Genomic DNA, 23,873 nt, shown 5'->3' on the forward strand with positions numbered 1-23,873 from the left:
ACTACAGAGTGAGACCAGGTCTCATAAAAAAAGAGAAGAGAGAGAAGAGAGAGAAGAGAGAGAAGAGAGAGAAGAGAGAGAAGAGAGAGAAGAGAGAGAAGAGAGAGGAGAGAGAGAAGAGAGAGGAGAGAGAGAAGAGAAGAGAGAGAAGAAGAACAGAGAACAGAGAAGAGAGAACAGAGAACAGAGAAGAGAGAGAAGAGAACAGAGAAGAGAGAAGAGAGAAGAGGAGAGAAGAGAAAAGAAAATTAAGAGAAAAGAAAATTAAGAGAAAATGGGCAGGAAAGAGAACAAAATCTCTTCCTAGAAAGGAATAAAGTAGAAATGGAATTTGGGGGAACTAAGGAATGTGCAGGGAGATTAAAGAAAGATTTTTGGTGGACAGCACCATGTGTCTATGTCATTCTCCTCACCTATCATTTTAGTATTTTTTTCATTCCAAAGAGTATCTTGCTTCTAAGTGTAAAGGGAAAACAACAACAACAACAAAAATCCTAAGATGATCGTCAACAGGAAAAATACACTTAAATATAAAAACCAGGGAGGGAACTTTCCTGACCCTTTAATTTTTGTTGCCCCTTTAACTCTTCTTGCCCCCAATGTGTTTTAGTGCCACTGAGGCTGGATATAATTTACAGGAACAGGGATAATTCTGCCACAGTACTTTTTTTCTTGGATAGGTTCTACAGCTGCTCTGTATCAAAGGAACACAGACAGGGAGAGAAGAAAGTTGTCATAATGGTAGCCGCTTCTCTTGGAGATAACATTTAAATCAGCATTAGACTGTGATCTACCATACTGTACTCAAGGAATAAAATCTGAAACCGGACTTCCAAATAAAAGAGAGAACATGGTTGCCTTTTAACTGAATTTAAAAAAATCAATCAAAAGCCAAAGAACTCACTGAGATGTATGTGTTTGCCAGGTGTGCCCATCCAAATAAATCTGCAAGTCTGTACAGGCTGGCAAGTTTACAACGAGTAAGTTTTTCTCCTTTCACATATGAGGATGTATCTGCACCAGGAAGGTCATTAATAGGTGTGACCATGCCAAGACCTAAGACAGAAAAAATTGTGGAGAGAGATTCACAGTCAAATAATATCTTACCTGGAAATTACATGTCAGGAAGTAGTCAGTAACTGGGAGTATCTAGCTTTGTACATAATCAGCTTGTATAAAGTTTTATTAGCTATCCTCTTCCAGAGAAGTATACAAAGTAAAAATAAACATCAGCTATCTTCTGTGATTGCTTGGTAAAAGTTACTTCATCTAGTTCTTGCTGGGAAATGACTATATCAAATCACTGGGAAAAAATGGTTCCACGATTCCAAAGGTGAAAAGTGTTATTAAATACTGAGACTACTGCTAATGTTATGATAAAAGGACCTCAAAAGAAAGATGCTTTTCTAATATTTCTTTTGACATTTATTCAAACATAAAAACTAGGATAAAAAATGTATACAAATAATAATGTTGCTTATGCTCTTTTAAAGGTCTAATGATCCAACTGCCAAGTTCAACTGTTGCCAGTTTCAAAGTTCAACTTTTGTCCAGTCTTCATTCTCCTCGATCTCTTTTTGCCTGGCCCCCTTTACCGCTGCCACTTTTCGAGAACTTCCCCCAGGGCCTGTGTCATCCTATCTTGATCTCTTGCTTCCTTTCCAAATGTGTGTTTTGTCCTCCTTCCACAAGTTCTCTTCCCCATCCTTCCTCCAACTGTGGCCTTTTGTCAAAGCTCATGTTTCTTTTTTCTTTTCTCTCTATTTTACTTTTCGCTATGAAAACATTATATACTTTTACGCCTCCTCATGTTTATTTTTGTGTAATGACACCCTGGATCTTTATCTCTGACCATGACTTGCCCCCTATCCTTCAGACTGCTCTAACAGCCTGCAATACGAAGGCAAATTAAAAGGTTCTAAAAGTGATTTTACCCACTCTCTCCTAGGTTTTTATTTTCTCTACTTTTCTAGTATTGCTGGCATTGCAAATTCTACATGCTGAAACCCTTGGTAACCTTTAACTCTTAACTCTTCCTGGGCCACCACAGATGATTTGTCATCATATTCCATCATTCTCTTCACAAGCTTCCTCACTTTCCATACTTGAGTCCAGGCCTAACTCACAGGTGGATCCCCACAATAACCTCTCTCATTCTTGTCCCTGCCTATAACCCTTCTCTATAAATTTATTCTGAAGAGAGCCATCTGAGTTTCCTAATGTATTGCTTTTAAGCTGAGAAAACAAGCCCAGTCACAACTTTTATTAAAGAGAAGCCCCAAATGTGAGATCTAATTGTGAAATGGTGCAAACTAGTTCAAAGAGTTTCAAGCACATGTTAGCCATACAAAAATAGTCTGATTTCTGACATTATCCTACCTCATACTTTTCCCCTACCCTTTCAAATTAACTTCCACTTTTCATACCATCACACAAATATGCTAAGCAAACTGATTAATTTCCACTTCCTGACATCTGAACACAAGGACAAGGCTGTCCTGTTGCTACCCTTTGTAGATTCCAGCAGGCCAGCCAAAACCCCTGCAGCTCTGTGTTCCGGACATGGAATCTAGGACATTCACAGGACAGCTTTTCTTATTATTCTGTTTTCTCTGACTAGTCTTCCTTTTAGAACTTTTTTCTTCTATATCTATACCTCTGGTATAAATATTTAGTCAGTGCCTAATGCAACATGTGCTCTTTTTCATATCTACCTGTCAAGTCTCTTCCCTAAGATCTGACTGTATTCTGACTGCTGCAATGTCTTGGCCACTCCAACTGAGTACACTGAACGCCAGACTTCATCCACTTCCCAAGCCAAACTGGATTCCTAAATCTGCACTTTCTTATTTTTGTTCAGACTACAAAGTCTCCCAGTCCATCCTTTACACAGAAAATACAGTTATTTTAAAAAATTATCCTCCTGGGGGCTGGGGATTTAGCTCAGCGGCAAAAGCGCCTGCCTGGCAAGCGCAAGGTCATGAGTTCGGTTCCCGGTACCGGAGAAAAACCACAAAAAATAAATAAATAAATAAATAAATAAATAAATAAATAAATAAAAATTATCCTCCTGCTTAAAATGGCTTCCCACCAAAGTTAGGAGTAAATTCAAACTTTCAAACTTGGCTGTGACAGGATTTATATCAAAATCATGTTTTCATATGATTTGGTTTGTTTTCGATCTAACTTTACTTGTCCCTTGAAAACCATGCTCCAGACCATTAATCTTCTTTCTGACCCTTGACAAGATCAGTCGTTCCTACCTTTTGTCACTGGCACCTGTACTACTTTCCGCAGCCTGGGGTACTTTCCATTTTGGTATGGTTCACTCCTTGCTACTATTCAGACTGCACTTTAAATGCCATATCCTCAGAAAGGATTACCCAACCAAAGAAGCCACCCAGGTGCTCTCTCCTACCACCATACGTAACTCTCCGCAGAGCACTCCCTCTTATCTGATCATCTTAGTCTATTTCCTGTCTTCATGAGAAAGGAATCCTGTCTGTACTGTTCACCAGTGTACGTCCTGTTCCTGAAAGGGAGCTTGGCACAGATATGCTCAACAGTAGACAGAGTGAAGCAAACTAGCACAGTATTTGAGTTTCTGTTTTTGCTGGCAGAATGTTTCTCTGAAGTTAGAAAACTCAGTCATTAGGGAACCTATCATTCTTTCCTTCCCCAAATACATCAAATTTCTTAGCAAGTCCTCTCTACTTTTCCTTGGCTATGACGTCTCATTGTTCTCTTCCCTTTACACCAGTGATGGTGAAGCTTTTAGAGTTTTCAATGATACAAACAGCCCAATGCAACATATGTGCCATAGATTCAGCACCACCGCCTCATACCCACAACCATTCCTCTAACTCAAGTACTTTTACCTCACATTGGGATTCTGTCAAATCCCCAACTGGTCTTTTCCTTTCCTGGTTTGCATATTAGCACCTACCAAAACTTCACAAGGCTTTTTCATGTTCTAGTCCTCCTTGGTCTGACAGAAAAGGATCTTGTCAATCAGACCCAGCTCTTCTCTCTAGACTTCTATACCTGGACTCTCCGACGCAGCTACCAAAGGCCCTCATGAGTACTACAAACCTAGCCTCACTTGCATGTTCCCATCACCACGATGCTTTTTACACTTTCCCCTCTATTTAGGAAATACATGAAGCTGGGCTTGGAGGCACATGCCAGTAATCCTAGCACTTGGGAGGCTGAGACAGGAGGAGCATCATGAGTTTGAGTCTAGCCTGGGCTACATAATCGAGTTCAAGGCCAGCCTACACTACACAGTGAGACCCTATCTCAAAAAAAAAAAAAAAAAAAAAGAAAAGAAAATACACTAAAATCCTACTTACATGTTTCTAATAAAAATAAGGGAGAGAAAAAAGAAAAAAGAGGCAGCAAGTGTAAGAAGAGGATAAAAGGGAAGAAAAACACCCTCTATCCTTTCAGTGTGACAGGGCGCAACCTCTACCACTTCTCTCAGTGAGTGTAGTGAGTTCTGTGTGCATCTCACATGGAAACATACAGTAAGGACCTCAGACTTTACGAGTGTTGATGGCCTCGTTCAGTTCACCAAACTGATTTTCTCACTAAAGAGCTGCTGAATTAATAAAATGTCAAAACTCTTTTACACCCAGTTCTAACTATGCTATCTTTGAAAGCCTAATTCATCAAGCCCTCTCTTCTTCTCATCAAGTTTTCTTAGTCTACTCCAGCCTGTAATCAGTTCAAACTCCGAGTTCACAGCATGATGACTTGGGAAGGCTCTTTAGACAATTTTGTATAACAACTTTGTAATGCTTTTCTCTGTAGCTACCTTGCAGTATTAATTAAAATATATCCATGTGGGGCAGGACCATGGCTTAAACTATTCTGTAATCCCTATGAAGTCTAGTAAATGCCTGACTGATATGAAAAGGAGATGCTAATACTATGCGACCTTGGATGTTAGATATTAGAAACTTAATGACTGAACCTGAACTGAATATGCAGATAGGGATGTATAGTATTCCAAAGCAGAAAAGTGTAATTTAAAAAAACTCTCCAAAATTGACATACTCAGAGGAGGTGAAGAAAAGCCCGAGAAAGAATTGGTCATGATATAATCTGCAATCTGTTGTAATGCTAGTAATCCAGTTGGGTTGTGGCCTTTCTTCATCTGTTCTTGAATAAGACATTCCAGGTCTTCCCGAAAGGCCTGTAATACACAAAAACAACCACTGAGCACATATTATGTCACTTGAAACAGAATGACTCAAACTTGTTCTAAAATAATCATCCTCTATTCTCTTTTGAACAGCTTTTACCTACACTATATACAAACAAATACAGGACACAAAATAAAACTGAAACACTGGAAGCAACAGCAAGAAGCCTGTTTTTAAGCTAAGAGAAAAAAATTATTAGGCCTTCTTAATCTCAAAGAAAATGAGACAGGATAACATCTATATTAGACAGTACACTAAAGCAACTGTCACTAAACTGCAACTTGAATACCAGTGTGAACCAATGCTGAAAGAGCCATTCCTTGCTTAATAACATTGCATCTAAGGCAGGACAGTCCCTGACTTAGATAAACAGGGTGCTACTGTGTATAGATTCACAGCAAAAGCTATTACTAACACATACTAAACCACAGCTTCCATTTTATGATTTCCATGGCAGTTCCTTAGCTCCAGGAACTCTGAATGCACAGTAGTAAGATTTAAGAACTAATTATTCCCTTTCAAGAAAACTATACTGGAGAAATTATAGTTTTTCCAACTTGGAGCTCCACATATCTCTACTCTGGAGTTCTGCAACATTTTTGTGAGGTGTGTGTGTGGGGTCACAGAAACAAAAGGAAGATGCTTTATTTCTGCTAATAAAAATATTTGAGTGATTAATTTTTTAAAAACTCAACTAACTGTGACCATATTTGAATTGTGAGTTCATAAAATAGTTTTCACTAGTTAAATGTAGTTTTACTTCTATAAATTTAATGCATGTTAAATGTAGATCATTAGTACGCTCATAAAAATTTGAAAACATCTAACTCCATCGATTATATCTAGTTCACTTAAATATATGACTGGAGCAAAAGAAACTATCTTGTACAGTATCCTCTACAAGTAATATATACTTTTATCAGGAAACTCCAGTAATACCAATGGGCTGGGGATTTAGCTCAGCGGCACAGCGCCTGCCTGGCAAGTGCAAGGTCAAGAGTTCGATTCCCGGTACGGAAAAAAAAAAAAAAAACCCAAAAAAAACCAAAAAACAAAAAACAAACTAATACCCAACAGCCTATTAATAATGGGTTGCTCTGAATAGTATATAAGATAGATGGATGCCTTCACACAGATGAGAAACATGAGTAGTCACCATGGTCAAGGCTGAAAGGCAAAGGATCTCTGAGATGTCATTTTTTGTTTTGTTTTTGAGACAGTCTCACCATGTAGTTCTTGAATTCACTATGTAGCCCAGAGTAGCCTTAAACTATGGCAATCTTCCTGCCTCAGCCTCCTGAGTGCTGGGAGCATACGTATGTACCACCATGTCCAGCATTATCCTCATTTATCTTTATATGAACTATACAAAACTTTTAGACACATGGCAATAGGCCAATCTGCTGTTCTGTAACTTTATATTCCCTTCAAAACCAAAATATTTAATAAAATTTCTCATTTTAGAGTGGCTACAACCAGTTTTCTCTGATTCAGTAAAAAGAAAATATTAAGGCTATCTATCATGAGTATTACTCATTACTTACATCTATTACTCATTATAATAGATCTGAGAAGTAGGTATTATCTATTTTCTTGAATGTACTTGGCCCTATGTTCTTGCAGGGAGAATTTAAGCCCCTTCCACAGATAAAATGATATAAAAAGCTGGATGTGGTGGTGTATGCTTATAATTCCAGCAGTCAAGAGGCTGAGACAGGAGGACTGCTGAGAGTTGGTGTCCACCCTGAACTGCACAGCGAGATCCTGGAGGGCAGTAAAGTCACATTCTGGGCTTCTACAGGCAGATTAGCCAACTTCTCTAGGTTCTGCCCTAGTGCATAGTTGGGTTAAAAGATCTGTATCAAATTAAAAAGTTTCTGCACAGCAAGGGAAGCAACCAACAGGGTAAAAACCATCCTACAAAACTGGGAGAAAATATTCACCACCTACTCTTCTACAGAGGATTAATATCTAGAATATATAAAGAACTAAAAAAAAACCCCAAATTTCAAATAGTCCATTCTTAATAAATGGACAAAAGAATTGGACAGACAGTGCTCAAAAGATGTACAAATGGCCAATATGTATATGAAAAAATGTGCAACATTTTTAGCTATTAGGGAAATGCAAGTCAGAACTACTTTGAGATTCCACCTCCCCTAGTCAGAATATCTATGATTAAGAATATAAAAAGCCATGAATACTGGAGAGGATGCGGGGGCATGGGGGCTGGGGAGAAGGAACCCTTCTACACGGCTGGTGGGAATGTAAGTTAGGACAGCCAGAGGGAGGCCCTTCAAAAAGCTAAGAACAGAGCTCCGCTTTGATCTAGTTGTGCAACTCCCCGGCAGGTACTTGGTTCACTCAGCATGCTCTGCCCATGACCTGTCCTTCTTCCGCCTCGCTCGCTCCCCTTCATCTAACTTCATCTAACGGAGCACTGGCCTCCACTGCTCCTCTTCCCGGTGAGCGCCCACCTTTAGCGCCTGCCTTAGTGCCACCTTCTCCTTAAAGTCCCTCACATGGAATCTCTTTCTTTTCTTCTGCACGGCAGTGGGCACTCTTTTCACACTTCCCCACAGTACGCTGACGGTGTCTGTCACATGACTGTGACTGTGTGTCCATTTTTTTTCTCTAGTATATCATAATATCTGGTGACTGGCATTGTGGTCTTCATATTTCCAGATTCTCTGAGTGCCTAGTTCAGCTCAATTAATAAAATAGTAAGATAAGAGTTTCTTTCTTATTGCCCTAAATCTAAAGAAAGAAAGTGAAGAATCTGATCTAAAGCTTGACTCAGTTAATGATAACAAGGTTTCATTTCATAGATTAGAAAACAAACTTTTAAAAATAAGAAATTCATTTTCACTATGTTATACATTTTTATGTTGTACATTTTTATGATGAAAAATATTATACATTTTTATGATGAAGTTTTTTTTGAACTTGTGGCCTCACGCTTGTCAGGCAGGCACTGTGCCATTGAGCTAAATCCCCAGACCTAAATGTTATGTATTTTTAAAGTCATTTAATTCGGCTCAAAATCCTACTTGAAAACCTACGTGTCCCCACTGCATTACAATTTAAACAGCTCTCTTATTAAATGCAAATCTAAAAAAAGTATGGTGAAATACAGCAACATTTCCCCCAAAATAACATCTAACCAGAAAATAAGCCCTAGCATGAACTTTTAGGACAAACCACAGTTAAGACTGTTAGCCAGATGGACACACTTAGTATGTCTGTTGCAACTCATGATGGACATGCTGACTGATAAAATACTATTAATCTATAATTAAATATAAATATTACTGTTGACATTAATACTTAAATGATTATATAAATTTAAGTATTTGTATATACTGAAGTTACTGCCTTTGGAAAAGAAGTAAATGTCTATATAAACAGATGAACTCAAGATTTACTGCCGAATGACCAACTGTAGTAAAGACACAACAAAAAACATGCACACTTAATAATGAGCGGATGTAGTTGTGTCTAATATGAATCTTCATAATTCAATATGTTAAACAGATGTACTTCATGCACTGGTGTGAAATAAAGAGATGTTTTCTAAATTTTGGTGCCTGCAATTTTTTGTTGCTTTTGTGTGGCCCATCGTTCTTAACTGTCATCATTTTTGTTGCCACTCCTATCTTGTAAGTCTTCAATTAACACTTGAGTTAATGGAAACTTTGTGGGGCCTGGCCTGCAAGAGGTCAGGACTTGGGTGAAGAATCCATGGGGTAAAGTCACTGACAGCTGTGTTGCTAATGCACTATGAGCAGCCTGCATGGACAAGAAGTGTTCATTTTAAGGTGAGCTCCATTGCTGCACATGAAGGACTGGGACCAATGGTTCTATAGGAAATGAAGCCAACAAATTCAGCTGGGTGTGGTGGCACATGCCTATAATCCCAGCACTTGGGAGACTGGGGCAGGAGGATCACTGCAACTTAGAGGCCAACTTAGGCTACAAAATGAGTTCAAGGCCAGCCTAAACTGCATAGCAAGACCCAATCTCAAAAAAAAAAAAAAAAAAAAAAAAAGAGAAAGCAAGTCAGGCCAAAATTTGGGATTTGGAGTTATGAAGATGTTCCAGAAGATGACACGACTGTATCTGAATAAATGTAGATTTTTGTACATGAATATAGATTGTTGTACAGAAAAAAATAAGACACCCACTGAAAATAAGTCCTACTGTATCTTCTGAAGCAAAAATTAATATTTTAATAGATCCACACTTATTTTCAGGGATATACAGTATCTACTGTGTTCAAGGTGCTTCTTTAACTGTGAAGAAGCATCACTAAATTCCAACAGTTTGTCTCAGACACTTCATTTTGAGAAAGGGGTAAATTATACTCTAGGATCTCTACAGACAGTACATACATGGAGTACACTGGTCAAAGAGAACTTGTGCATTATCTCTATGGTGTTAACAAAATGCCAAGCTAAATTAGTTTATCCACCAGCATTTTATTTTTCTTTTCAATGTCAGGAATCAAACCCAGGGCTGGTACATGGTAGGAAAGAACTCTATGACTGAGCTACATCCATAGCTCTTTTTATTTTTTTATTTTAGGACAGGGTTTCACCAAATTGCCAGGCTGGCCTTGAACTTGCAATCCTTCTGCTGTAGCCTCTGGAGTAGCTAGGATTATAGGTATTGGAGTAGCTGGGATTATAGCTATGTGCCAGGAAGCCCAATCCAGCATTTTATTTTTAAGACAAATACATATACTTTTTCTTCCTTTTGTGGTACTGAGGACTGCACCCCAGGACCTTTCCACTGAGCTGTGTATATCTCTGGTCCTCTCTATTTTTATGTTTTTCCTGGTGGACACAGGGTTTTGCTAAATTGCTTGTGCTGGGTTTAAATTTGCTATTCTCTTGCCTCAGACTCCTAAAATGTTGGGATTACAGGAATGGACTACCACACCAGGCATAAAATGAGTATTTTCTTTAAAAATTTTAATATATGAAAAAAAATTTTTAATATGACCTGGAGCTGTGCAATTCCTATAAAGATATAATACTCCTTAGGGATTACAGCAAGACAAATTCTTTGTTCTACTTTTTTCATATCAAGGCATAGGTGTTATTTTTGTTGTCCAAATTTATAAATTTACATTTGAACCAAAATATCTTCTGAATAGACATTCTTCTTGGATTGGGCTGAATTAACTTAAGCAAAAGAACTAAGGATGAGTAAAGGAAGATACTACATATGTGTGGATTGTTTTCATTGTTGCAACAAGTTAAGGGTATGAGTTTTAGAGTTAACATTCTGGCCCCACCATTTAACTAAGCTGTAAAACTTTCAGCAAATTAATGTTGCTAAATTCTAGTTTATTAATCTGTAAACTAGGGATATTAATACTTTTTTGACTGAGTTGCTTTGAGGATTATATTTTACCCTACATACATAATAGGTACCTGGCATAATGTAAGAGCTTAGAAAAAAACATATGCTTACAAATTTGGTAAATATAAATTAGTAACATCTTTGATTTTATCTGTACTGGTTCCAGATTTGTCTAATGAAATGAGCTTCAGTATTTATAGGAAATCCACAAAAATTTTTAAGAGAATTATACTAATGGAAACATTTTCAACTTAGGCTGGAAGTTAATAAAAAAGGAAACAAGGTCTTTGCACTCCCAAAACCTCTATAAGGAAGGAGGCTGAGAAAATCACAGCTGCAAACAGACTACCTTTCATGTGATAAAAGGAAGGATGATTCAGACAGTGCAACCAAGAACCCAGAGGGCACAGCCCAGAGAATGGAGATACACTTCTGGTAAGCAGCAGGACTGGGTATTCTCATTAAGGCCTTCCAAACATTTGCCTAGATAAATTTCACAATTGTTTCAAGTCAGTGACTGTCTGCTACACAAACTCCAAGAGATTTTAAAAGGAATGTCTATAAGCACTTATCCTATGCTTGTTCCACCACTAGGTGTATGCGGGGGGCAGGTAACTTGTCTCTTTAGAGTCAATAGATTGAGAGAAACTATAGATGAGCTGTATTTAAGAATACCCTGAGGTGGATCACTTGTTCTTAGAGCAAATTTAGAAAATGAGATTCTGGATTCAAGCTGAAGGGGATGTTAGGAGAGGGTGCATATTTTGCATGTGGGAAGAAGGAAAATAAATTGTGGCTAAAGGGCAGACTGTGGTGTTTTTAAAATAAATTGTGAACACAGATTAGACAATTCTCCCCTCAAAAGGTGAATTTAATGCCTCTTCCCTTGAGTATGTACTGAACTTAGTGACTCACTTATAATAATAAATATGATGGAAGTGATGGCTTGTGATGCCTGAGATTAGGTCATGAAAACCCTGTAGGCTGCTTTCTCTTGGATGCTTGCTCTGGGGGAGAGCATTCAAACAGCTCTAAAGAAAGGTCTATGTTACAAGGAACTGTGGCTTTTTGACAAAAGCTGTGAGGGATCCATCTTAACAGTAGATCCCTACCCCATCAATCCTTCAGTGGACAGTGGTCTTGGCTGATGTCTTCAAAGCAACCTCATGAGAGAACTTGAGCCAGAAGGGCTCAGCAAAGCTGCTCCTGAATGTTCAACTCATAGAAATGGTGAGATTAAAAACGTGTGTCATTTTAAGCCGCTAAATTTTAGGTGTAATCTTTTACTTAGCAAGAGATTACTAACATAGGCCATTTCCTTTGGTGAAATGTTTCTGTTGCCTTAAGAGAAATTTAAACACTATCTTAAACTATGGCAGAAAAACAAGACTTCTATACTTCCAAGTCTTTTACAACAAAATTTTAAATTTACTAGGCAAATATCTAGGGGAAAATAACCCACAACTGTTTTACATTCCAGCCTTTTCACTTCTCTGTGAGCAAGAGATCATTCTTGTTAAGTGAATTGGGAAAGGAAATGACAACCTCTGTGTCTGCCCCTTCCCACTATTTAACTTCTCCCAGGCATAAGTAAAGTTGATATTGCAAGTCAATTTACAAGTGAAAATACAGGAGGATAAAAAAGTAAATATTCTACTCAAAGTGATACCGCCTTACGGCATGGGATGTAGCTCAGTGGTAGAGTGCTTGTCCTAACATGTATGAGGCCCTGGGTTCAACCTCCAGTACCACAAAAAACAAAGCAAAACAAAAATTATGCTGTCTTTAGTCTAATGGGGGAACTATAAAACCAAAACTCTGGCATGGAAATAAAGTGTAATACTTTTTGCATTTAAACATTATAGTTTGAACTGAATGGTCCTCTTTGAGGCAGTTCTTCAAGAAATCTCGGTATTTAACAAACTTTAACAACATGTATGAAACTTTACCTCACTCTTTTGATTACACTATCTGTTACAATAATTCGATTAATAAGTTAGTTCTTGAAAGTGGGGTTATTTAGAGCAAGACATAAGTCAATTTCTATCTATATAATTAATGTGCCCTTTAAGCATTTGTGGTTTTTTTTTTTTTTTTTTTTTTTTTTTTTTTGTCTTTTTAATACAGGGTCTCGCTATGCAGTTCAGGCTGGCCTTAAGCTCACTTTGTAGCCCAGGCTGGTCTCCAACTCACAATGATCCTCCTGCCTCAGCCTCCTGAGTGCTGGGATTACAGGCGTGCGCCACCATGCTCTGCTTCCCTTTAAATATTTGTAAACCCAGAAACTCAGGTTTGCATAACCTATAATCTATCTCTCATTATGACTTCTCTGGTTAATCTCTATTTAATTTGGAAAGGGTTTTTTAAAAACTTGGTCCTGTACTTTAAAAATTGCTTAAAGGTTGCATTGCTTGTACTTTAATGCTTTCAATCAAGGTCATTTGCAAGGGAGAACTACTCAGAGTGGAATTCCCTTTTGGCTTTGGACTAAACTCATGTGATTAAACTCATAAGGGCACAACAAAAATGATTTACCAGGGTTTCATGCCTCTGTGCTTAATTTAAAAGTACCTAAATCGGAAACCTTATATAACCCTAATCTGGTAATCATGCATCTGTGTGTGCTAAATTCTACCTTAAGGGGCTCCATGACCTGCATTACGCATACAGCTACAAATTCATCTTGATTCTTATATGAAGCTGTTCTCTCATTTTCTATTACTTATAAGTGACCTTTGCTGACCTGCACAGTTCCACCAAGTGTTTGTAAGAAAATGAACAATTCACTTGAACATGACTTAAAAGTCTGCATAGTGCTATGCAGATAGAATTTTCAACCTGAGTTGAATTTATAATCTACTTTTAATCTATTTAATTTGGGGTATGTACACATATGTATGCCTGTGTTAGGTGTATTAACGTTAGGTTGCCAAATCACAGACCTTCTTAAAAACTTTGTCTTTCTGTGCTTTTCTGAGTATGAGGGTAGCCAAAGGAAAACAAGTGCATGCGATATACCCAACTTATTTCTTAGTCCCTATGATTGGAGTCATGCCTTTTATTTTCTTCACAGATATGTAGTCTGAATTGCGTATCCTTGAGTGCAGTAAAATTGTCTTTTCTCCTTTAGTAAACATTATACAAAGAAAATGTACTCTATCACAGTAAGAGTCTGTTAATAAAGCTTTGCAAATTGAATATATAAATTAGGTGTCCATTTATCTTAAGCAACTGGTTACTCCTCTACATCTCTTTTAAACTGAAAGTAGTTTAAGATACCTCCTACCTCTTTATGTCAAGGTTTCCAAAGAGGAAGAAAAATTTACAGAGCTATAATTATTTCAACTCACAGGACTCTGCAGAATCTGAGTAACTCGTTTCCTCTGCTCCATCATATTGAAGTCTTGTCGTAGATCAGGAGACATATTTCTCTCCCGAATGTATTCCGGATCATTTTCATTAATCCGGTCAAAGTATCTCTCTTTGTGAGGCATGCTGGGAGGAGGAGGGGTAGTAACCACTTCTTGGCTGGTATCCGAACTCATGTTTCAAGTTTGTGTATTCCCCTTGTTCTCTACATAATAAACACAAAGAAAAGAGGACATTCATGATAAATTCTTTCAAATTTTGCATGGGTGAATCAGAACTTGTTAATTTTGCTAAGCAACACTTGAAATTTTCTTTAAAAGTTTCTGGGAGGGTCTGCAGCTCAGTACTAGAGCACTTGCCGAGCATGTACCAGGCCCTGGATTTGATCCCCAGCACCCCAGGGGCAAAAAAAAAAAGCTCCTAAAAAAATTAATTTTTATTCAACAACAACAAAAAACCCTTAAGTTACAATCCTGAATTCCAAATTGATATTTTAAGAGCTAAAGGAAACTTAACATTTAATCACTACCAGATGAATTTTTGAAGGGAACAGCAATCAAAATACCCAAAAGTAAAATGACACATACTGATGGCAAATTTTCACAATTAATGGGCACTGTCAGTGGGGCTTCTTTAACCCTCTTACTCAAAACTTTGGTCATATTTAATGACAACGCCATTCTATAGTGAATGTGATTTGAAAGAAACGTGACTTCAAGTTTTGGAGATAATTCAACAAATTCCCAGAGACAATGTCAGACTTGCTAAAGTTGCTGCCAGACTCTATAGCTCTAGCAGATGCACTTGAGGTGAGGAAAAAAATAACAATTTAGAAGCCACATGAACAGCCATAATTCATTTACCATGATTACCACTGATACTGAGGATAATCTTTGATTTTATACCAGGAAGACAATTTGGGCTTTGCTATAGCTGAGCACCTAGCTAGTTACAGTTAGAGCAACAGGATGGTCATTTAATTTTCCCCACCCCAAGTTATGATCAATGTGCTAGAAGTTAAGTAATCTCATTCAGTGCTTCCCAAAGGATTTTTCCAACCCATTGTATGCCAATGTTTTTATAAAATATAAAACAATACACTTAGATATCATGGCAATATAAGATTGCAATGAAAGTTGATTATCTACTGTCATTTTTCAACTAGTCATGGTGGACAGGAAAAAACAAGAAGTCATGGCTTAATGGGTTCTGGGTTTCTGTTGTGGGGGTGAAGCTCCAGATCTAGACAGTGGCAAACACTGTACAACACTGAGAATGTACACTACTTAATGTCACTGGAACTGTGTACTTTAAAGTAGTCAAACTGGTAAATTTTATCACAAATTTTAAGAACTCAAAATAAATACTAAATTTAAATGTAAAACTATAAAACTTTTAGAAGAACAGATGACCTTTGGGATTTAGGGCAACATAAACAATGCTTAACACTAAAACCATAACCCATAAAAGGATAACTGATAAACTCTACTGTACTAAAATTTAAAATGTTTGTTGTAAATGACACAGTTAAGAGAATAAAAAGAGAGACTGTGAGAAAATTATTTGCAAACTACATATCCAGTAAAGAGCTAACACATAGGTTATACAATGGATTCTAAGAAATCAAGAATAAAAAACAAAAACCCCAAACAATTCAATTACAAATGGTCAAAACACAGACACTTCACCACAGGATATAAACTTTACAAATGGGCACACAAAGATGTTTAATATTATTAGTCATATCTATTAAACCCAAATTAAAACTACAATGAGCTCTCCTTGCACAAGTAGCAGGATGGTTAAAATAAAAAGCCTAGAAGAATGTAGAAAAACTGGTCCTTCAGACATCGCTAGGGAGAATGTAATTGGTACAGGTACTATGGTAAATGACTTGGCATTACAAAAAAGGCAACAAACTAAATATGTAACTACTGTATGGTCTAGCAACTATACTCTTGGTCATTGAACCCTGAGACAGGAAAACTTCATTCACACAAAAAATCTGCATATAGATCTTTATAGTAGCTTTATTTATAGCAGTTAAAGACTGGAAACAGTTTACACTTTCAGTGGGTGAGTGATTAAACTGTGATACATTCAACTGCGGAGTATTACCTATGAATGAATTACAGATAAAGCAATAGCTTGAATAAATGGAAAGTGAATTATGTTAGGTGAAAAAGCTACTCACTAAAGATTATATAAAGCACTATTCTATTTAAATAATATTCTTCAAATGACAGCATTATAGCATTGAAGAACAGATTAGTGATTGCCGGGGGTTAAAGAAGGATGAGCTTGAAGATATGCTCAGGACTGAGGGCTTATAAAAAGGTAACAGGAGAGATCCTATGGTAATGAGACTATTTTGCATCTGTGGTGGTGAATACGTGAATATACATTTTGTAACTGTGGTGGTGAATACGTGAATATACATAAAATAAAATTACATAGAACTAAACACACACATATAAATAGAAACAAAGGGAGAATCTGAGTAAGGTCACTACCAACATTGAGCCCATCAATATTATTGCTCTAATGGTGATATTATACCACAGTTCCACAAGATATTGCTAATGGGGGACAACGTGTGCACAGGTTCTTTTAGTGTTAATTTGTCACAATTGTATATGAGTCTACAATTATGTAAACATAGTTTAATTTCAACAAAATTAATATCCTGCAAGAAAAAAAAGAAAAATTGTTAGTTTCTATTCTGTTCTTATCTGCCAATCATCTATCATCAGCTCTGCAACAGGGCGAAGTTTATATTGTAGTTATCTTTAGGCATTTTCTGTACCAGAAAGCACTTTAAAATAGTTCAGTACAGTTACACTGGCTCTGAATAAAACTGCATAGAGCCACAGATCATTCATTCAATAAATGTTTGAATATCTCCTACCTGCCAAGGTCCTGTACTGGGGATACAATGGCAAGTTAAGACACAACTCTTCCTGAGGCTTGCAGTCTAGTGAGTAATACAAAGGAGACTTTATAAAAGCCATGAAAAAGTCATGTAAAAGCATTGTAAAAGTGTCACGATCAATTATGAAAGGATTATTTCAAGGGTCTCTTCCTAGTTCTTTTATCCTATAATGTTATTGGTATCTTCTGATTTAGTCCTGCAATGTGGCTTGATTTAGGTTAGTATTCAAAACTGTAGATTTCCAATAATAATCAAGTGTTACTTTAATGGTAAGTCATCACAGTATTTAAGAACTACCAATTACTGAACTGTTCTGTGCTAGCCCCGGGGTTAAGGGGTATACCGGGATTAGTGTATTTGCCACTTGTAATTCTGTGTAGAGGTATTACCTCATACTATAGATGAGGTAATAAAGCCAGTGAGGAGTAACCTGTCTCAGGTTAAAACAGCTAGCAAGTGATGGGATTTAAAACTAGATCCGTTGAACTCTATCGCTCTTCATCTTAAAACAACCCAGACTGATAGCTAGTAAGTTTCTTTTTAAATGCCAATTCCACTATTCAATAGCTGGAAATAAGTCATGCATCCGTCCTTCCCATGGTTCACTACAGAACCTCCCAAGGAATGACATGTCAGTGGTAGATTCACCCCTCTTAACCTTAAACAACTCACTTTAGGCATAAATACTTCTCCTTCCAAGTGGTATCTGAAACATTCAGGACCAGTGTGCCTTCTCTTTACAGCTGGCCAACACTATTTTTAATACCAATCAATATAATCCAGTGAAACCAACAGTTTGAATCAGTGTGAATCCTGTTAGGGGAAGATGGTCTTTCAGCACTGTTGAGGTGAAAATGTTGCAACAACCTTTTAAAAAGTAAAACTTTAAAAAGTAATGTTATAAAACTTGTCAACACTTATGGGTTTTCCTCTGATGAAGGTTTTTTTTTTGGGGGGGGGCTTTTTTGCCATGTAGATTAGAACCAAGATATCAGGCATAAATAAAATTCTAGTTTTAAAATTCTTATCTAAATATTTATGCATCAACAATCTAACATGTATACTTAAAGAACACTGGGTTCAAGACACAAACAGATGAGTAACTTTAGAACAGTAGCTTTCCAATTTTTTAAAACTGGCAATTCACAGTAACATGTATTTTCTTTTTTTTAGTTTTTGTTTTGAAACAGGGTTTCACTATGTAGTCATGTAACAGCGTTGTGAAAGTGTCATGATCAATTATGAAAGGATTATTTCAAGGGTCTCTTCCTAGTTCTTTAATCGTATAATGTTACTGGTAGCCTTGAACTTGCGGTGATCCTCCTGCCTCAGCCTCCTGAGTGTTGAGATTACAGGCATATGCTACCATGCCCAGCCACAATAACACATTTTATATTGTAGTCATATGAAAATTTGTTTAAGCTATATAACTGAAATAAATTTATAACCTAAGACTTTCTCTTATTTAGTGGCATATTCTGATATTTTGTATTTTAATCTATTTCCTTTTTTAAAAAAAATGCTGTAAAATAGATTCATGATCCATAAATGGGCTGGGGTCCAAAGTCTGGAAACACTGCATTAGAAACTCTGAGTTACAGGCAGATGGGAAAAGGGAGTCTCTCATGGTGACACTGGACTGGGGGAAGGAGGAGAATGAAAATGAGCTAGAATTATGTGCTAGAGAAAAGAATAAGAAACGATTTCTTGACTTTTCGAGGAAATGTTTATTGCAGGTTGTATTTTCTACGCATGACTATTCTACAGATTTAAGTATGACACTTCCAACTTTTTAAAAAGTTTAAGCCTAGACAATAAGAAAAGGCATAGTAAACTGACACCAAAAATACTCAGAGGAAAAAGAGCTGCTCTTGTATACATGCAAAAATAGTTTATAATTTGCACTGAGAAACATAAATGTTAAGAAAACTTTAAGTAGCCAGTCCAAGACAAAATGTTACAACTATCTGCCTACTTTAGATAAGGCTTTGCTGGTAGCATAATACTGACCATATAAATATATCAATGTCAGCACTGGAGAAAGATGAAAGCATTTCTAAACTAGCTGAGTGCATTTTGAAGTGCTGTTTATGATTCTATAAACTGTGTATCTGAAAGCAAAACAATTTTTAGTCTAGTTTTTGAGATTACACATCTATAATATGCTCTAAAAACAGAGCCATGGAGCCATTTAAAAATACTGCCAATGATTCCTATCTATCCAAGTCCCTAAGCCATCCCTTAGCCATCCCATGATTATCTGTACACAAAAATCACCTTTTTATGTTTCAGAATACTCAACCACTTGAAAACAGAACCTAAACCCTCTATTCTTGATTCAAATTAATTTACTGGCCCAAATTGTGCATAATTATGTAAAACAATTGTCCAATACTCTTTAATGTCAAGATTATAAAAGATAAAGATGAAAAAATTGTTCCAGATTGAGTCAAGAGACTACATGTTTCAACTAAATGGAAGGATGTAATATTATATTGGATCTTGACCCAGAAAATGGACATTAGAAGAAACCAATAATAAAATTTGTATAAAATGTGTAAATATAATAGTATTTATACCAATGCTAATTTCCTAACACTGATAGTTATATTGTGGTTATATAAAATATTATTATTTTAGGGCATTTGCATGGAAGATAGACAGGCATTCCTTTACTATTTTGGTAACTCTTTTGTAAAACTGGGATAATTTTTTTAAAAGGCGAAAAAAAAAAGGCCCAATAAAATCCATACATACATGTATACATATTAAATCCAATATAAGATAAATCTAAGTCCAATACAGTCAAAGGAAAACAAGGCACTCCTTGTAGTTTACCATGTTCTCCCTGCAAAGAATTTTTAAAGTTTTCTCAAAGGTAATATGTGATACAAAATAAATGTACAAAAGACGAAGCTCCTCCAAAACATACATGAGCTATTAAACTAAAAACTAGACATATATACATTAAATTAAAGCTATATCCCAAGTCTACTTAGATTTATTAACACACTCTCAAAACTCCAAGTACTATAGCTTTGTTAATATATCTAAACAGTGTGTTTAGACTATGTATTTTGTAATGCTTCCCATTATCATATTAATCCAAAGTATTCACAGATATATGATCTAGAAACAGATCCAAGGTAAGTATAAACATTTTTGAAAATGGAAGAAGTACAAAAACAAACAATATCTTGTTTGCTCAATTTTTTTCCCCAGTGCTTGGGAGAAAATCCAGGGCCTTGTGCATCATAGGCAAGTGCTCTACTACTGAGCTACACCTCCAGCTCTGATGAAATATTCTAAAGTATGTTTTTAAGAGGGGAAAAAATTTGAGGACCTAGAATAGAAGAATAATGCTTATAACGCCTTTTTAGAAACTCTTTCTAAACATTTTAAAGTCATAATACTACAAAACTTGAAGCAAACACTTTAGTGAATAGTAAACAAATAAATTCCACACCCAAGGAATCATAATCTTGCTGCTCTGTGGCTTCCTGTGCCCTCCCAGTTCACCAGCATAACAGAATAAAACAGGCCTCTTTTCTTCTCTGGGCTCACTGACACTATTAGTCCCATTCTTGCCTTTCCTGTGGTCTGGTTTTCTATATGGCACCTAACTGCTGTATCTGCTACCTGTCTCTAGATAAACCCAATTTGGGCATCATGGCAGACTTTTTTTTTAAGAAATGGCGTAAGAATTTCTTCTGTACTTCTTTGCAATGGAACTTTGTTTATTCCATTAGGAAATGGAAGACTATTTTCCTTCCCCTTGAATCTGGGTTCAACCTTTTGTGAGCTGCTTTGACTAACTGAATGAATGTACCATCAGTGACATTATACAACTTTCAAGGTTAGGTCTTTGGGGGTCTTAGAGCTGCAATGCCATGAAGGAGTCCATCAGGAAAAATCATGAAGAGAAAGTTGTTCCAATGAGGGCCAGTTCCCCAAAGCTTCCACCAGCTAAATACAGCAAACATGAGTCTAGGAAAAAGCAGTTGAGGTAACTATCCAATAGTACTTAGACAATTCACAGAATCATGAGAAAAAAACAAATTGTTTTAGATCTGAAACATTTTTTTTAACACAGCAGAAGAGAACTCAAATGAAAACTGGTACACAAAAGTGGAGGGCTACAGTAACTAAAACTGCAAACATGTGGCATAGGATTTGAGACCAAGAGGTGGAGAGGTTTTAAGTAGAGACTGAAGGGAGGGCAGGCTTATTGCTACTGCGGGCTGGAGAAATGGCTGTGTTAAGCAGTGACAGCGTGAGTTGGTAAGCATATGTTTACCTGAACACTAGAAAACATGCTTAACAAATGTATCAGATGAAAGAGATTCCTGGAGCTGGAGGTGTAGCTCAGTAGCAGAGCATTTACCTAGCAAGCACAAGGCCCTGAGTTCAAGTCCCAGTACCACACACAAAAAAAAGATTTTTAGGCAGAATGCTGGAAGAGCCTTTGAGGGTTAGATCAAACTTACTTTGATATAATTATGTATAAGAAATACCATACAAAAGAAATTATGCATAAGTAATAATAATTGAGGATTATTAAAAACTTGTTTTGATATACTTATGTATAAGAAATAATACACATCCCTTAATACCCTTAATCACGCTTTTGACAATAGCAAAACTTTGGTGAAACTTTATACTACAGTATCACAACCAGAACACACCTACATGATACACCAGACAGGATTGCTTCCATACCAGTAAGTAGTGATGCTGCTTTTTAATAGAGCAAGGGTCACTCCATTCCTTTCATCAGGAGCATCCATTAATCTATTCCATACTGCTGCAATTTTGCTATTTAAAAACATTATACAACTAAAAACATGCAGTATATAACCTTTGAGGATTGGCCTCTTTTACTCAGCATAACTCATTAGAGATTTGTGGAAACGGCTGAATCAACTGTCAGTTCATTTTTATTGTAATATTCTTGCATGGTATGTAGGGCTGTATCATCATTTGTTTAATCACTTGCCCACTGAAGAAAATCTGGGTTATTTCCCACCTTTGGCTAATAGTATAGCATTATTTTTCATAACAGCCAAAAATGGAAATAATCTAAACATCTATCAACTGGTAAATGAGTAAATACAATGTCATATATCTGTAAAATGGAGTACTACATGGCAGTAAAAGGAAATGAAGAACTGACACATGTTGCAACACGGTTGAACCCTGAGACATTAAATGAAAGAAGCCAGTAATGAAGGATGACACATTTATATGAAATGTTCAGAACAGGCAAATCTACAGAGGCAGAAAGTAGATTAGTGTTTGCCTATGGCTGGGGGAAAATGAGGATTGGCGTATGGAGATAATGTTCTAAAATGATTATGGTGATTACTGTACAACTCAGAATACATTAAAAGCCACTGAACTGTATGCTTTTAATGGGCAAATTGCACAGTACTGAATTACATCTTCATAAAGTTGTTATGAAAAGTTACTGAATACCTTGCAAGCTTGGGTATGGGTACCATTTTTGTAGTCCCAAAATAGCAGGTTACTCCATAAGAAGAAGTGATTATTTGTTATTATGTCATAATATCTTCCAAATCAATCTTATTTATATTATTTATAGGCTAGGGAAGTTAAAAACAATCTTTTGAAAAATTATTACTTATAAAAAGTCTTTCCAAACTTAAAAATCTTGGCAGTTTTAACCGCCTTTTCTAGTATAGGCAGAGACTGCTTTCAAGTACCAGGCCTGTTCAACACTTAAAACAATCAGAGATGTGGCAAGACTTCAAAGCAGCATATCTGCTAAGACAACAACAGAAACAATGCTGGTTTACAGAGTTACAGTTTTTCTTGATGTAAGTTACTGCAAAATTACGAAGATATTTAAAGTTCTAGAAAACAACCTATACCACATCCTCAGATCAACCAGTGAAATTTTATCTAAGCTCTAAAAGACATGAGCTACTTTCAACTGCTGATCAAAATTTTACATATAGCTGACATGGAAACTGACAGAACTGGAAAACTGAGCTAGACATAAACAAAAGCAGAGAAAAATAGAAACAAACCTGGCTTGAGTGACACAAATGGCACTCTAAGTGCCCAAGTGGAGGAAGATACAATTGTTCTACAAAGTACTGGAATCTTACTGGTATAATAGCTACTAAATTTTAAGCTAGCTCTCTCTTGGTATAGGTCACATTCGAGGGTTACATTTTACAAATGAAACTACTCAGAGGTGGTGAATGATTTTTATAAAGGTGTAACATTCAATAATGGTATTGATTTAGTCATAATAATGACATCTATTAGTATTAATAGGTCATTTTTTGATTGGTCCATGGTCAAAATTTATTCCTTTGAAGAATTATAAGAAACAGGCCCAGGGGCTGGGGATTTAGCTCAGCAGCACAGCGCCTGCCTGGCAAGCGTGAGGTCATGAGTTTGATTCCCGGTACCGTAAAAAAAAACAAAAAAAGAAAAAAAAAAGAAACAGGCCCAACACATCATATTTGTATTGCATAAACTCTACTGACTGAGAAGAAAAAGACTATAAGAAAGGGGGAAAATTCTAGTGCTGTGAATAGACTTAATAATCTGTCTGGTATGAATAAACAGATGTACAACTGAAGTAGTTGTATAACGGTGGTTTGACCTAAATACCAAAAGGACATGTTTTTAAGTAACTAAATTATTAAAGATTAAAAAGTACCTATTAACATTTTACCAGTATCTCAGATCTGCCTTTTCACTGAAATTCTTTGAAGGCCATAAAGCAAAAATTAACTGGAGAAAAACAGTGTGGATTACAGATGTCTTAATAAAGAGATGTGTCCGAGATGGACATCTAACACCATCAGGGTCGATTACAGTTCTCCTCGTCTAGACCTTTGTCCACCATACTTTTTCCTCACAATCCTTTACCTTATGAACTTGTTCTTTAACATTAGCTCTTAGAAAGACATGAATGAGCTATATACAGAGAGCAATGTTAAGCGGTGTGGACAGCACGTTTA

At 36.5% G+C, this 23,873-nt stretch overlaps 1 protein-coding gene across 2 annotated transcripts in view; it reads right to left on the minus strand.

Annotated features, from left to right (window-relative positions):
* Nucleotides 1-23,873, minus strand: part of Add3 (adducin 3 (gamma)) — a 56,841-nt gene that overhangs the window by 15,649 nt on the left and 17,319 nt on the right. For both annotated transcript variants that reach the window (XM_013504104.1, XM_005403759.2), the window contains exons 2-4: nt 13,925-14,148; nt 5,059-5,197; nt 905-1,056 (exon numbers count right to left, since the gene is read on the minus strand). In XM_013504104.1, the coding sequence (XP_013359558.1) occupies nt 905-1,056; nt 5,059-5,197; nt 13,925-14,119 (486 nt within the window). In that variant the 5' untranslated portion in view covers nt 14,120-14,148. The remainder of the gene's footprint in view (nt 1-904; nt 1,057-5,058; nt 5,198-13,924; nt 14,149-23,873) is intronic.

The sequence above is a fragment of the Chinchilla lanigera genome, unplaced genomic scaffold (assembly GCF_000276665.1).
Source record: "Chinchilla lanigera isolate Chin_1 unplaced genomic scaffold, ChiLan1.0 scaffold00084, whole genome shotgun sequence".
NCBI classification, from domain to species: Eukaryota; Metazoa; Chordata; class Mammalia; order Rodentia; family Chinchillidae; genus Chinchilla; species Chinchilla lanigera.